General features: G+C 42.5%; 1 protein-coding gene across 2 annotated transcripts; it reads right to left on the bottom strand.

Moving 5' to 3' along the window:
• Positions 1-698: 698 nt before the first annotated feature.
• kcns2 (potassium voltage-gated channel modifier subfamily S member 2) lies at positions 699-6,928 on the bottom strand. Of its 2 annotated transcripts, none has more exons than XM_088600785.1 (2): positions 5,802-6,928; positions 699-5,404 (listed from the first exon to the last, which is right to left on the bottom strand). In XM_088600785.1, exon 2 carries the CDS (start codon positions 5,153-5,155, stop codon positions 3,722-3,724), a length of 1,434 nt encoding a protein of 477 aa, XP_088456911.1. In that variant the 5' UTR covers positions 5,156-5,404; positions 5,802-6,928; the 3' UTR covers positions 699-3,721. The 2 variants fall into 2 exon arrangements, with proteins under 2 accessions (XP_088456911.1, XP_088456910.1); XM_088600784.1 differs by having other exon boundaries at positions 699-5,196.
• Between the last annotated feature and the right edge of the window lie 6,510 nt (positions 6,929-13,438).

Genomic DNA, 13,438 nt, shown 5'->3' with positions numbered 1-13,438 from the left:
AATCGGCAGGGACATGACCTCTAGCCCCTTCACCACATGCTGTTGCTTCTGTACGACTTAATTTCACAAGAAAATGCCTGGCCTTCCCACAACCCCTTGTACCAAAGCACTCCTGAGGTGGATGAACAGGGGGAAGATGTTATATAAAGGCTTTTTCTTGCTTTTTCAGTGGGGTGGTTAAAAATCTTTCATATTCTTGGGGGGGTTTTCAAGAACAAAAAAAAAACACTGACCGTTTCAAATTTTTTCAACACTTTGACATTTCTAACAGCTCTTTTACTCTCATATTTCTTCACAAATTTGCTTAAAAAAAGTGCAGTACTGCTTTATGATGTCCGTAGCTCCTAAATGTTTTTGGGGACAGAAGCCTCTTGATGTCCTTGTGGCTGTGGTTAAAACTGGAAATCGAAGTGCATCTAGGTCTGCTTTTCATTCCGAGCTAACTCTCTGGTGACGCAGGGGCACTGTGCATCCAGCGAGTCATTAAACAGAAGGCACACTGTTTTATTCAAATTAGGGATTCAGGTGCTGGCATGCAGCTGACTCGGAACAGGCCACCGGGACAGTACTTACCCTGCTTCGGAAGACGTTAGGAACTATTAAGTATTTTTAAATCGGTATATGGCAAGTGGGTTATGGAAAGCAAGATGTTTTGTTTTCTGTACACAAAGCAGGACTGTAATAAAGAGAGAGCCATGTAAAAAAAAAAGTTCAGTACTTTAATGGAGCATGTTGGAAAAAATAGACTTCCCATCATTTGTTTTCAGATCATTCATAAGTTCATCGGAACAAAACGTTCCTTGAACTGAAATATTCGGTTCCTCGGGAAACACCACTGTTATTTTTTAAAAAAAACAAGTGCATGAATTTTAGTACATCCGTGTAATGCATTATTCATTTTCCTTTTACATAACACTTTATGTGATTTAGTCCATGTTCCAGCTCAAATTCAAAATGAATAGATCCTGTCGATTCATGGACATCTATTTTTCTGTCTCGGTGCACAGCCAAAAAAAAAAATACACCAAAATGCACCTCTTCCAGCGCAGGACACCTGGAACCAGACTCGGACAGAACCAGAACAGGACTGGGGTTTCTGAAGCAATTCTGGGGTGATGGGGAGCCAGAAAAATTAAAAAGTGTAGCTCACCGGAAGCACATTTGGAGGAGAAACAAACAAAGCAGAAATGCTTTTGTTTGCTGAGTTGGGGGTAAAAAAAGAGCAGCTGAAGCTCCTAATCGCATGATTACACAATGCCCAGTGGCTATTGTGGGCAATTTTTTTACTTAACAAATATACTATAATAATGGAGCTTTGGAGACACTTTACTGTACATAATCTTTCCTCCGTGTATTTCAGGGCCCATTCTAGCTTTGTATACAACAGTGCCTGAGTGGTTATCGGAAGATTTTAATGTCGAAAACCCCTTTCTTCACAGTTCTGGCCCTGCATTCACACCAGGAAGGTGGAATCCAGATATGCTGTTGCTGCAGTCCCGCTCTGCTGCTCACATGGTAATCCTCTCTGGAAAAACAGTTGTTCCAGAGGCGGCCGAATTCTGGAAACGGAGATCAAAGTGCATATACAATGTAGATGAATTGTAAAAAAAGCAGCAAAATAAAAAAAAAACAGTTTCCTTTCATTCATCAACAATACCCTTTCTTTCATCTAGAGCTCCAGGTGACTGGTAGCTGTCAAGATGACGATGAGGAACGGGTCTGCTTTGCGCTTCTTCGGAGCAAACAGGGAAACGCCAACCGGAGGATACCAGTCGAAACTAAGTGGAGGTGAAACCTGAGAACAGGAGGTGCTTCTCTACCCAAAGGGTTGTGGGAGCATGGAACAAGCTGCCCAGCAATACCTTGGTTTCCCTCAAGAATCAGCTGGATGACATTCTTAGAAGAATAAACTAAATACCAAACAGGCCAGATGCACTGAATGGCCCCTTCTACACTCTGCAATCTTCTTATGTTCTAAGATGAAACCTCCTGCTTTATAATTAAAAGTTATTTGTTACGAATGATCTCAGCAGTCTGAGGATAGTGGTGAAATAAATGAAAACACCTCAGGCAGAAAAGCAGAAGAAATCGATGGGTCTATGTGCTGACGGTGACTGATACATTGAAAATTCAAACGCCCATCACCTGTTTCTCCAACTTTCTGGATGGAAGGTGAATTTGAAACTGTTTTAGAGACAGATTAATAATTCCTCAGTGGTCAGTTTTTCTATAAAGCACTGCTTCCACAGAACTCTGATCTGGGAGAAATCGAAATCTGTGGAAACGTTGTTGTAGGACTCCCAAGATTTCAACAAAAGAAGAGGCGATGTTTCCTTCCTCACTCGTGCCATCCCAGTCTTCCTGGGCTGGACCGGTTTTTCTGCAGTGGTAGACACTGCTGTACCAGGAGTCAATAAAAATGTATTGATGCCCCAGTAGAGTTAATTTATGGTGCTTCTGCAATATACAGTACCAAAGTAAAATAACTTTACAATTTAGACCCCTCCAGCTCAAACAATACATTTAGCACACAGGAAAACTGCACATATTGATTTAACGGCCATGTGGTACAGACCGAATACCAGTATAATGGTGTTCTCTGTGCTGTAATAAGATTACATTCTCAAGCTTAGTACAACAGATAATTAAAAAGGAAATCAATTGTAAACAAGTCCCTAAAAATCCATATTAAACTCAATTTTTATATAATAGATTGCCCTTGTAATACATCTGAAGTACACTATTGTGCTTAATGTACTATTTGAACAGGAGGGGTATAAATCATGAAGTTATTCTTAACTGCTTAGGAACTAATTTACACTTATGATACTAGCAACAAAAGCACCTACACAATAGGGCACTACATCTCATATTGCAATAAGAGTTTTTCTGATAAAATTAAAACACAAGTCCATTTAAAATAAGTAGTCAAAATATCATTAGTTTTAACACAGCAGAACTTTCTTTAAATTTTTAATTTGGGAATTTGTTTTTAATCCTGGGCATTGCAAATCAATTGTATAATAACATTAAGAATAATTTAACCAAGTGTTATTCGAGCGATATACTACTTGGAACTCATATTTAAAATGTTTTCTGTAGAATATTATCTGAACCGTTATTCTAAATAGTGTGAGTTATTCAAGATATACAAAATATCTGGAAAATGTTTGGAAAATGTAAACTTTATTAAATAATTAAATCTGTCGTTTTCTTATGATCATCTACAAATTCCGTTCAAGAGCCGATGTAGTGTCTTCTTCCTTTTGTCATGGTTTGGAGATTGTAATATGTGAAAAATTACAGGACATTTTAAATGAAAGCACTTAGAAACGTGGTCCCATTACTTTCAGAAACACTCTTCAGTGGTCACTCAAGTACTCTTCCGTAAAAAAAAAACCCAAAGGGCGATAAGGCTGTAACATCGTTTTTGATAGGTGCTGGCTGTCTACCGGACAACATTAAGATCATCATGCAACATCTGAACAGTGTACACAGTTACAGGACCCACACCAAGTTGATATTCAGGATATTTTGTTTGTTTCACGTGGTTGAACACACAAGACTCGGGTCCTTCAAGAGACCATAAACCCTCACGGTAGGCTGTTGTGTGCGTTTTGTTGTCTGGGTTTATCCATGGAAGCAGAGCACAGCTATAGGCCGGGGCCGAGACCCAACGGCGCCTTGCCCCCTCGCAGGCGCCGCCGTTCCTGGGAGCGCTCTAGTGCATCGACTCGTTCAGGCTTTGCTCGCTGGGCGAGCTGCGGCTCATGTTGGACAGGCTGGCCATCAGGGACTTCACCTTGTGTGCATAGTAGTTGCGCAGGTTAACGGAGGGAACCTCCTTCATGCCCTCGTCGAAGTCGCAGCTCCGCATGGCGATCTCCAGCTGCTTCTGCCTCTTGTAGAAGTGGGAGAACTTGTTGAAGATGAGCGTGATGGGCAGCACTACCACCAGGATGCCCGCTAAGATGCAGGCGGAGGCGGTGAGCTTGCCGGCGATGGTCCGGGGGACCACGTCTCCGTAGCCCACCGTGGTCATGCTCACCGTGGCCCACCACCAGCAGGCGGGGATGGTGGCCAGCCCCTCGTTCTCCTCCCTCTCGATGGTGTAGGCCATGACGGAGAAGAAGGAGACCCCCACAGACAGATACAGCAGCAGCAGCCCCACCTCTTTGTAGCTGTTCTTCAGGGTGGCCCCCAGAGACCGGAGGCCGGTGGAGTGGCGGGCCAACTTCAGGATCCGGAAGATTCTCATCAGCCTCAGGACCTGCGCCACGCGGCCCAGGTTGGCCAGCGCCGGGCTGCTCTCCACCACCAGGTTGATGACCAGGGTCAGGTAGAATGGCAGGATGGACATGAGGTCAATGAGATTCAGGGGGTGCTCGAAGAAGCGCAGCAGGTCGGGGGCCACGGAGAACCTGGCCACCAGCTCGAGGGTGAACCAACCAATGCCAAAGTGCTCCACCATCTCGAACCTGGGGTCCTCCAGGAGGTGCCCCTCGCCGTCGGCAAGCATGAAGTCAGCCATGCTGTTCATGCACATGGTGGCTATAGACCCCAGCACCACCAGTATGGAGAGCACACTGAATATCCTGCTGGCGACCGAATAGCCTGGGTTGTCAAGCATTAGCCAGATCCTCCTCCTCGCGCTGCCCAGGGGCTGCTTGTCGAACTTGGAAGCGTCGTTGTAGAACTCCAGGATCTCGTCGAAGGAAGACGTGGTGCTTCCCTCCTCGCTTTTGTCCTCCCAGTCTTCCTGGACCGGCTCCATTTTCCTGCAGTGGTAGACGTTGCTGCAGCAGGAGTCGATGAAGAACTCGTTGATGCCCCAGTACTCTATTTCCTGGCTGAAAGAGAAGATGCACAGCTCGGCCATGACGTGCAGACGGCCGGTGTTGTAGAAGTTCAACACGTAAGGGAAAAGCGCGGGATTTCTGTCGAAGTAGAACTCCTTCTCGGCGTCGTCGTAATCGTCGCACAGCTCCAGGATCGACTCCTTGGACTGGCACCGCAGTAACCGAGCCAGCCTGGTGTCCGGAAACCGGGACAGCGTGTTGGACGTGAGCCGTTTCTTAAACCCCCCCACGTTTATGCAGATGACGCTGTCTTCGAAATCGGCCCCGCTGAGATCCTCCAGACTCTGGCCTGTCATGGTGGAGAGCGGAATGCGGGCACGCAGGGCCACCGCGCCGACTGAAAAAAAAAAACCAGCCAACCCAGAATGAATGGTCTGTAAGACACACACGTGCAGGTGGTACGACAGCAGAGGCTGCTGCAGCTGAGGAGAGAAATCCCGTTGACAATTACAAAGGCTTTCTCTTCTTCAAAGGTAATTCCCTTCTGTGCATGTGTTGATCATCTTTTACCACACAAGTGTTCGGTTTCGGGATCCCCTGCTTCGCTGAAAAGCAGCAGTAAAAAAACAAAAGCAAGCCATAACTGTTAACTTCAGATTCGCCGCCGATGTAAGCTTTATCGCCTTTAAGCGGACCACGGCCGAAATAAAACTCAGACCCGCGCCTCTCTAGGCACCGCTCCCCGGTTCGCAATTTAAAATCTGCACGAGTTACTAAATTACAAAATCATAAAGACAAAAGTTACAAATGTAAAATTAAGTGCTAGCCTTTGTCCGACGCCTTAGCCCCCTTCAAACTTGTCGAACGGTGTTTTCAAACAACTTTACATAGTCTCTTTTCTCTTTTTTTCCTCCAAAATAAAATAAATCATGACGAAACGCTTCACGGAGACGTTCGGCATCGCCAAGTTAAATATGAAAGACCGCGTTAAAAAGCGCTCACCTTGATCACAGCCTTTTTCCCTTACGACGTGCTCTTACGAATCCAGCCGACGAGCTCCATAGAGACCCGGGGACATTATCCTGTCCTCAAGTTGAAGGCGAGCAGAGGTGTCCAGTGCCGACTCCGGGTTCTTCTTCGAGGGCGAGGAGGTTTCAATGTCTTGCATGCGTCCCAGCCCCGATGCGAGGCTTTCCCGGCAGCCAGCGCGATCCTTCTCTGCACTGCAAGAATTCACTGTCGTGGACTAATTGCTGTTGTTTTATGCCGTCCAAGAAGATTCCCCATCCCCGGAGACCGGAGCTCAGTAGGGCGACACGCTCCCCGCAGGCTTCGTGCGTCTCCTCCGGTCCTGGCTGCTCGGCAACACGGCCGGCTGTTTAGAAACCCCTTACAACCCCTCGGTGGTGCTGAAAGGGACAGCTCCGAGCTCCGGGCTCCGGGCTCCGAGACGCGAGTCGTGAATTCCTCCGCAGCTAAGTGGGAAACACTGTAACCTCCTCAGATTCCGCGTGTGCGAGTTCCTTTCTATAAAAAAAAAGAACAACAAGACAACAGCACTTCAAATCTTTTATATTTTATGACCAATATTATTCTAGGTTTTTTTTTAATGATCGCGGTGAGGTACTAAGAATATATAAATGCTATTGTTCGTTCACTTCGTTAATAATCCCGTGGAACATTTCCTTCAGAGATCTATGCGCGTCTGCGGCTTGGACAGATGAAAGTATTCATAGTAATGGGTAGATCTTTGTGTGGAAGTTGGTTGAAGATTAAGTTCACACGTCAGTAAAACCCGTTTCTTTCAGAGGGAATCCTGGTTACTGATGAAGCTAAACAAATTGCAGCGCGCAGGTGGTCTTGTGAGATTTTTCTGACGGACGCATAGGAAATCATATATTCCGTTCGTGTGCCTTCGTTCTTGCCTACGAGTGTCTCCAGAGGGTTTAACTGAGCTCCGGGTGCTGGCGGATAGAATAATGTAACACTTCAACGAAACAGACGCGGATAATGATGCGACAAGGAAAGGAACGCGTACTAACAGACATAATTAATAACTGAAAATGTGTTTTTTATTATCTGCGTAATAGGAAGGGAAATCTGTATCTGATCAACAGGGCGTAGCCAAACTACAGGATTATATACTACACCCTCATCAACTTAATGCGCCCTCAAAACGATGACACCACCGAGGTTTTTTGCACTCGTACGTGTAAAACTGCATAGCGCTGTCCGCTGGAAATCGTGTTTATACCGCGGTTTACAAATACTAGACCTGCTAGAGTCTCTGGCACAGCAGACAGCGCACATGAAGGGCAGCGCGTTACACGTTACTGAAGACTGGAAAAACAGCATCAGGATTAGCCCAGATACAGTATAAATCGAGAAACAAAGTATTCTGAACAGTTGAAAGAACGGGCTATGATTTTTCAGTTGATGCGTTTGCAGTCAGGCCATCGAATGGGTCGACATCGGTGTGAGATCGTCCGATTGGAACGGGCTGGGTGGTACCAGCTGCACCCTCCAGGAGATTAAATGGCTTAGGAGGTACCATCCAGTAGGTACCACCTGGCCCACTTCATGGTCTGAACATAAACAGATCAGGCGGATTTGTCAAAAGCGTCAATACTAACTGTCAATTAACCCTGTAAAATGGGTCTGATAACTCATCCATCTTTTATAAAAACTTTGGATAAAGCAGTATAGGTATACAATGTAGTCATTTCAATTGACTTAAAATATCACTGAAGTCTTCAAAATAATGGGAGGAAAACGTCAGACATGCAGGGCCTTGCAAAAGTATTCACACCTTTACACAGTTTTCACATTGTTTTGCTGAAAGGCTTGCAGTCATGACACTCCTTAGGAGCAATTAACTACTCCACTCATTCAAAGCAAAAAAAAAAAACAACCAGAAAGACGTAAGTATATAATATTCAGGTGGGTAGCTGCGTCAGCATGCGTAGTCTGCAAAGGAACAAGTAATAGGTTAATTCCATGCTGAAAAGAGAAGAGAGAAAACACAACGTTTTGGCTTGTGAATATATAACATTGAAAGAAACAACTAGAACAATGATCGCATAAGAATACAAACTCATTTGCTGTAGCAAACTTTAATTAATCCGGATACACAAAATTACCTTAATGAGACACGCAATTAGTTCGACGGCCTCTGTCTGTGTGCAGTAATGGTGTTCCACATGATTTCGGCATAAATACATTTATCTCTGTAAGGTCTCTCAGGCAGGTAGTGATTTTAAAGCAAATCTTTAACCATGAAGATCAAGGAGTTTTCAAAGAACACAGGGATAAAATTGCAGAAAGCCACAGATGAGGAGATGAATATAAAACATTGGAAAGACCCACAATATCTCTTTGAGTACGGTGAGGCGATTGTTTAGAAGTGAACTGCACCCAGACACGCCTCCAAACTGAGCAGCCGGGAAGGAGGAAACTGCAGAGCGAGGCCACTGTGAGGACAGCAGTGACTTTGAAAGAGCCACAGCTAGGAGACTGAGATGGGAGGAGACGTCCGTGAGGCACCAATATCCCAGCCAGGATGGAGTTGGAACAAAACATCTCAATGATAATGGCAGCATAGTGAGATAGTCCTGCTTCTCAGCAGCAGACACTGGGAAGCTTGTCGACACTGACGGGATCAGAAATGGGGCAAAGTACTGGCTGATCATAGAGACAAACCTGTGTCAGACTAAAGCTAGAACACAAATTCACCTTTCAACAGGACAAAGATGCAAACGCTACAATGCGGAGGTTTCAGAATACGAAAGTGAACGTGTCTGAGTGGCCCAGTCCTGACTATTGGAAATCAGTGGAGAGACTTGAAAATGGCAAAACTGTGACATTTGTACAGTAAATACACAAATAGGACTCCATAGGATGGGTCTGAATACTATTCCAAGACACTGTGAACACAAATTCATATCGCAAAACATGTACAGTAATAATAACAATGATTAATACACGTTTAGATGTCATAGTTTGTGGTGTCTTCTCATATTCTGCTTTGAGATTATTATCACTTTTGATCATCAGTACAGTAAGTGAAATTCGTGAGGCAAATGCGGTGAAAATACCAAAAGCTACTTTTATTTACCAAACGTTACAGGACTTAACTCAGGAGTGTCCACAACATGCGCTAGGGCAGTTGTGTGTGACAACTTAAAACTGTATGAGAAGATTAGATATGTTAATTCCACAAAACAATTAATTAAATTGTGTATATTGGAGCTCCAGTAAGAAAAGAATAGAGAGTCTTGCATTGTTACACAAGTGGAAGTTTACCTCGTGACTTTGGAAGCTAACTTTAGGTTCTGTATCCACACCTCTAATCAATTGTTAAACTGTGAATAGTTTGAGCATCTTTCAGATTTGTGGGCCAGCAGTTCTCAAAAGGGAGAAGTCATTGGAACCAGTGACCTCATCTGTGAATCTGAGATGATAAAAATACCAAAGACATCTGTGCAGTCTTAGTCTACAGGTTTTCTCTTGCAATGATCAGTGTATCAATTACCTGCTGCTGTGATCATTCATGCACAGTTTTGCTGCCTGCCTCCGTGCTGCAGACCTTTCCAGCTTCCTGTCAGTACCTTTTAGGTCTGTCTGTGCTCCATAAGACAGTGTGTGCTAAAATAATAGGAGTGAACATGAGCTATTGTCCTCTCTCTTGAAATTAACATGACAGCTCCTACCTGTGCATTACTCAGGCAGATGGGTCAATAATATTTGGACTGGAAGATTTGTTTTCATTTTGTGTATGAAAAAAATGCTTTTTGACAACTCAAAGCATTGTGCTTTCACAAACGGGGCAATTCCTAAAGCTAATTGCTCTAGTGGCAGCCAGACCTGTTCTGACTGCTGTTTTCAGATACCATGTTACAGTTCTCGGGTCTTGGGGAACGTTATTTTTTGTCTAGGACTAGATCAAGTGGATCCAGCTGCAGAATGTGTCAGTGCTTTAAAATCTCTGGGATGTATCCTAACAGTCTTGACAGAAAACATCTGTCTCTCCCCGAATGTTGCACATCATGGTCATTTACACATACTGTACTTTTGTATCTTCACAATCCAAAAGGCATTCTGCATTAAAGGCATGGATAATTAGCAATGACAGCACAGAGCATGCATTGCAGTATGAGTTTTCTGTGCCACATTGCATTCCACATGGATTTTCCACTGCACTATGGGAATTAGATTATGTGTGTCACTATCACACAATTAGTATGCCAAACCTATACTTGTCTTGCAAGAAGCGTAATTCACTTTAATGAAGGTATAGTGAGTATGAAGTCATTAGTCTTAGTTTGAAGCTGTAGACTATATATCATCTTCATTTCTCCAAAGAGGCATGCTTGATTTATATACTCAGTTACTGAAATGTTAATTCTCATTGCTGAAACTAATCCTTTTGTCACAGGAGTTATGGTGCATGTTAATAATATAAAATAATGGGAATACTAGTGCATTTACAGCCTGTCCCCAGATTGTTCACTGCAGAGTTAATCCCAGGGTGGGATTGCAGAGTTTATTATTCTGAAGTTGTGATGTGGCCGTGTCCTTCTTTCATCAAGTCTTTTATTATTGCAAAATGTCCATTTACAGTATACTCAATTTACCGGAAAGCATTCTGAGTGACAGTGGTCTTTGTTGATTTCTGCATTGTTCCAGACTGTCATATGTAATGCAAATTTCAGTTTTGGTTTTGGGGATGTAATATTCCAAAATTCTAATGCATGGATATATTTTCCTATAAAAGAAAATTTCTGGTAAGTTCTTGATAAAAAATAGTTCTTCATGAAGACTGTTCTGTGCTGCTAATGTAATAATGTATTTGATACAGACGTGGGAGAATGAATGGGTTAGTCTTTCCTCCCTGGCTAGTTTTGCTTTTGAAGCTTTGTTCCTGATCAAATTGCAATGACTTCTTCTATTTTGGGAAGATCTCAGTTTCTTTCATTTGAGCGAAAGTATTTCTGTGGGCATTCATGTGAACAGACAAATGCACAGAGCAGAATGGTTCAGCAGTGTTTCTACATGAGGTACTGGATGAAGTAAGGTAATATAGAGGCCGTTAAAGAGAAAACTAAATGTACAGGCTCTTTACATCTGGGTCCTTACATTTTTAAAAGAATTGTGCAAGCATGGAAAAGGAAATTCATAATAATACGCAGTACAATATGTCATAATCTGTAATGGTCATAATTTAATATGGATACAGTATGTCCTTTTTTCAGTTTTGCCCAGTGCTAGAATACAGATAAATTCCCAAGTTATAAATATTTCAAAACAAAGCAGCTAGTAGATCTTTTTACCCAAATTCCTGTGCTTCTGCTTTGTAAATGTAACTGGAAAATCAGTATATATGGTTGTATTGATATGAAGGGTTAACAATTAATCACAATTTAATACTTTGGAACTGTACATACTATTACTGTGGTGTTTAATATCTTGCACCTAGTTAAATTCAGTCTACCACAATGCAGCTTAAAATCAACTTTCTTAAAACACTGTGTTGTAAAGGAATTTCAGAAAACCACTTCCATTACATGGAGCTGTTTTGAAACAGGGCCCCAGAAGTGGTTTCACGGACAGAAAGGTTGTCAGCGTGACTCCTGTATACTGTAAATACCCACGTCCTCTATTGAATTGCTTCTTTTTATTTCCCTTTGATTCATCTTGGTTTTGAAAAAGTTAGACCTTTGTAGCCATCAGACCCTTTATGATACTTAGAGGCAAGTCATTAAATATTCTTTACTCTTCTTTGTTCAGTCATGAAGCACAGGATTTTCTCAGAACCTGTGCAATGACTGACAAGGGTTAGCAGCCTCCCAGCTGTGTTTCTGCCAAAGAGGGGACTCAGTACTGAGATTATGTACTGTGTGTGCTGTGTGCCTGAGCGTAGGTGTCTGAATTTGGACTTTGTTCACCGTGACCAAACACAGGCAAAGGGGATGCATCAATTGATTGGTTTTCTTAGTAATCAACCTGCAAGGCTATCAAAATCTCATTTAGTGTAAAGTGCCTTATCTTGGGTGCCATACAAATGGGTTGAGATTTTGCTTTTAAGGGCATTGTAGCCACTTAATACTGTCAATTAACTGAGATAGTATGGTTTTTGTTGAGAGCCTGCCAATAGCTCATATCACCCTGCTTCACCAGGAAACAATCTGGCAGCAGACAATATTTGGTTGCAGAAGCAAGCTGACAGTGAAGCAGATCTGTGTGAAAAAGTAGTACTGGGCTGTTAAAAGTCGCTGCACAATATTTACACACATGTCCGTGAAATTAAACCCACGTTGTGATTTTACACATCTTGACTGTCTAATGAATAAAAACAGCAAGCGATCCTTAGAGACATAATTGTTAATGTGGAAAGTCAATTTAATGGCCATCCGGAGTCAGAAAACAGCTGCACACAATGCATCGCATATCACGCAACGAGATAAAAACCCAGCATGAAAATACTTTGGGAAAACAAATGTTTATGATATAAATCTAACTATAGTTTGTAACATAACATTGGGTACTGCATATTATAGGAACCCAAGAGTGAGGAGAATTTTCCCACCTGTGTCCTGCAACAGAATGTCATGTTATGCTTCTCACAATAATGTGTAATGCATGTGAAGGCTCAGAGCTCTTTGTGCTATTCAAGTCAAGAATCAGTAGGGCTTCCCAAGTGACCAATGTTGCAGTCTGTCTGAAGGAACGTGCACAGGGTATTTATGTTGTAGGCTGGTTAGCCACTAGTGTTTTCCATTTTTTTCAAAGGGCTGTATCGCGTCATTACTATCAACCATTCAGCTCACTTGCAAACCAATACTGTACTTTTACCAAGAATTAGCAATGTACCAGGTTTCACCACCACGTTCAATTTTCAACTCGGAAAGTTTTGGTCAAAAAGGTTAATGAAATCAACCTATTGCGTCGCGTCAATGCTATTTACCATGCCCAGTGAATGCAGAAAATAACACAACATTGATTTATCTACAGTACAAGACACAAACATTGCAAAACCCACTGTTTCGCTTAATGATTTGATCAGCATCCTTGAGTACCAGTACATTATATTTTTCCTTTAGTTCATTTGGAGCCATTTGTGCATTTAGAAAGTACCAGTCAGGTCTGTGCTCAATAATTTGTTTACTTAATACGGACTTAAAACCACTTACCTACCCATTTCCCTGGAGAAACCTGCATGCCTGACTGAAATAATTAACAGAAAAAAATGCCTGATCTGATCCAATCACTGTTTTTCCAAAGATAGCAGTCTCAGTGGGACCAGAAGAATATTGTAATTGTAACTGCAAACCTCAGTTCTTTTCATATTATGGTGGTCAATTATGGCAGTGGGAGATAAGAGGTTGTTTTTTTTACTGTAGCTGCTGAGCAGTACGTAATGAAAATATTTTATGGCCATTCCTTCCCATCTTCATCAGATCTCTTACTAAAATATATCCCACCTGCCTGTCCAGCCATCAAGATTTGTTTTTTTTTTTTGCTGTTTTATGGATGTGCACTAGTTCTTAAGTAATTATATATTTTCAATACAGAATCTTTTCCCCCAGGTGTTATTCAACAACCCTGAGGGTGTCTTAAGGAATTTGTGTTTACAAAAATAG

This window comes from Lepisosteus platostomus, chromosome 12, assembly GCF_059453375.1.
Source record: "Lepisosteus platostomus isolate fLepPlt1 chromosome 12, fLepPlt1.hap1, whole genome shotgun sequence".
NCBI lineage: Eukaryota > Metazoa > Chordata > Actinopteri > Semionotiformes > Lepisosteidae > Lepisosteus > Lepisosteus platostomus.
This window is presented reverse-complemented; position numbering and strand designations above follow the sequence as displayed.

Excerpts from the sequence above, each read along its gene's own strand:
- kcns2 (XM_088600785.1), bottom strand. The coding sequence starts at position 5,155 with ATGACAGGCCAGAGTCTGGAGGATCTCAGCGGGGCCGATTTCGAAGAC.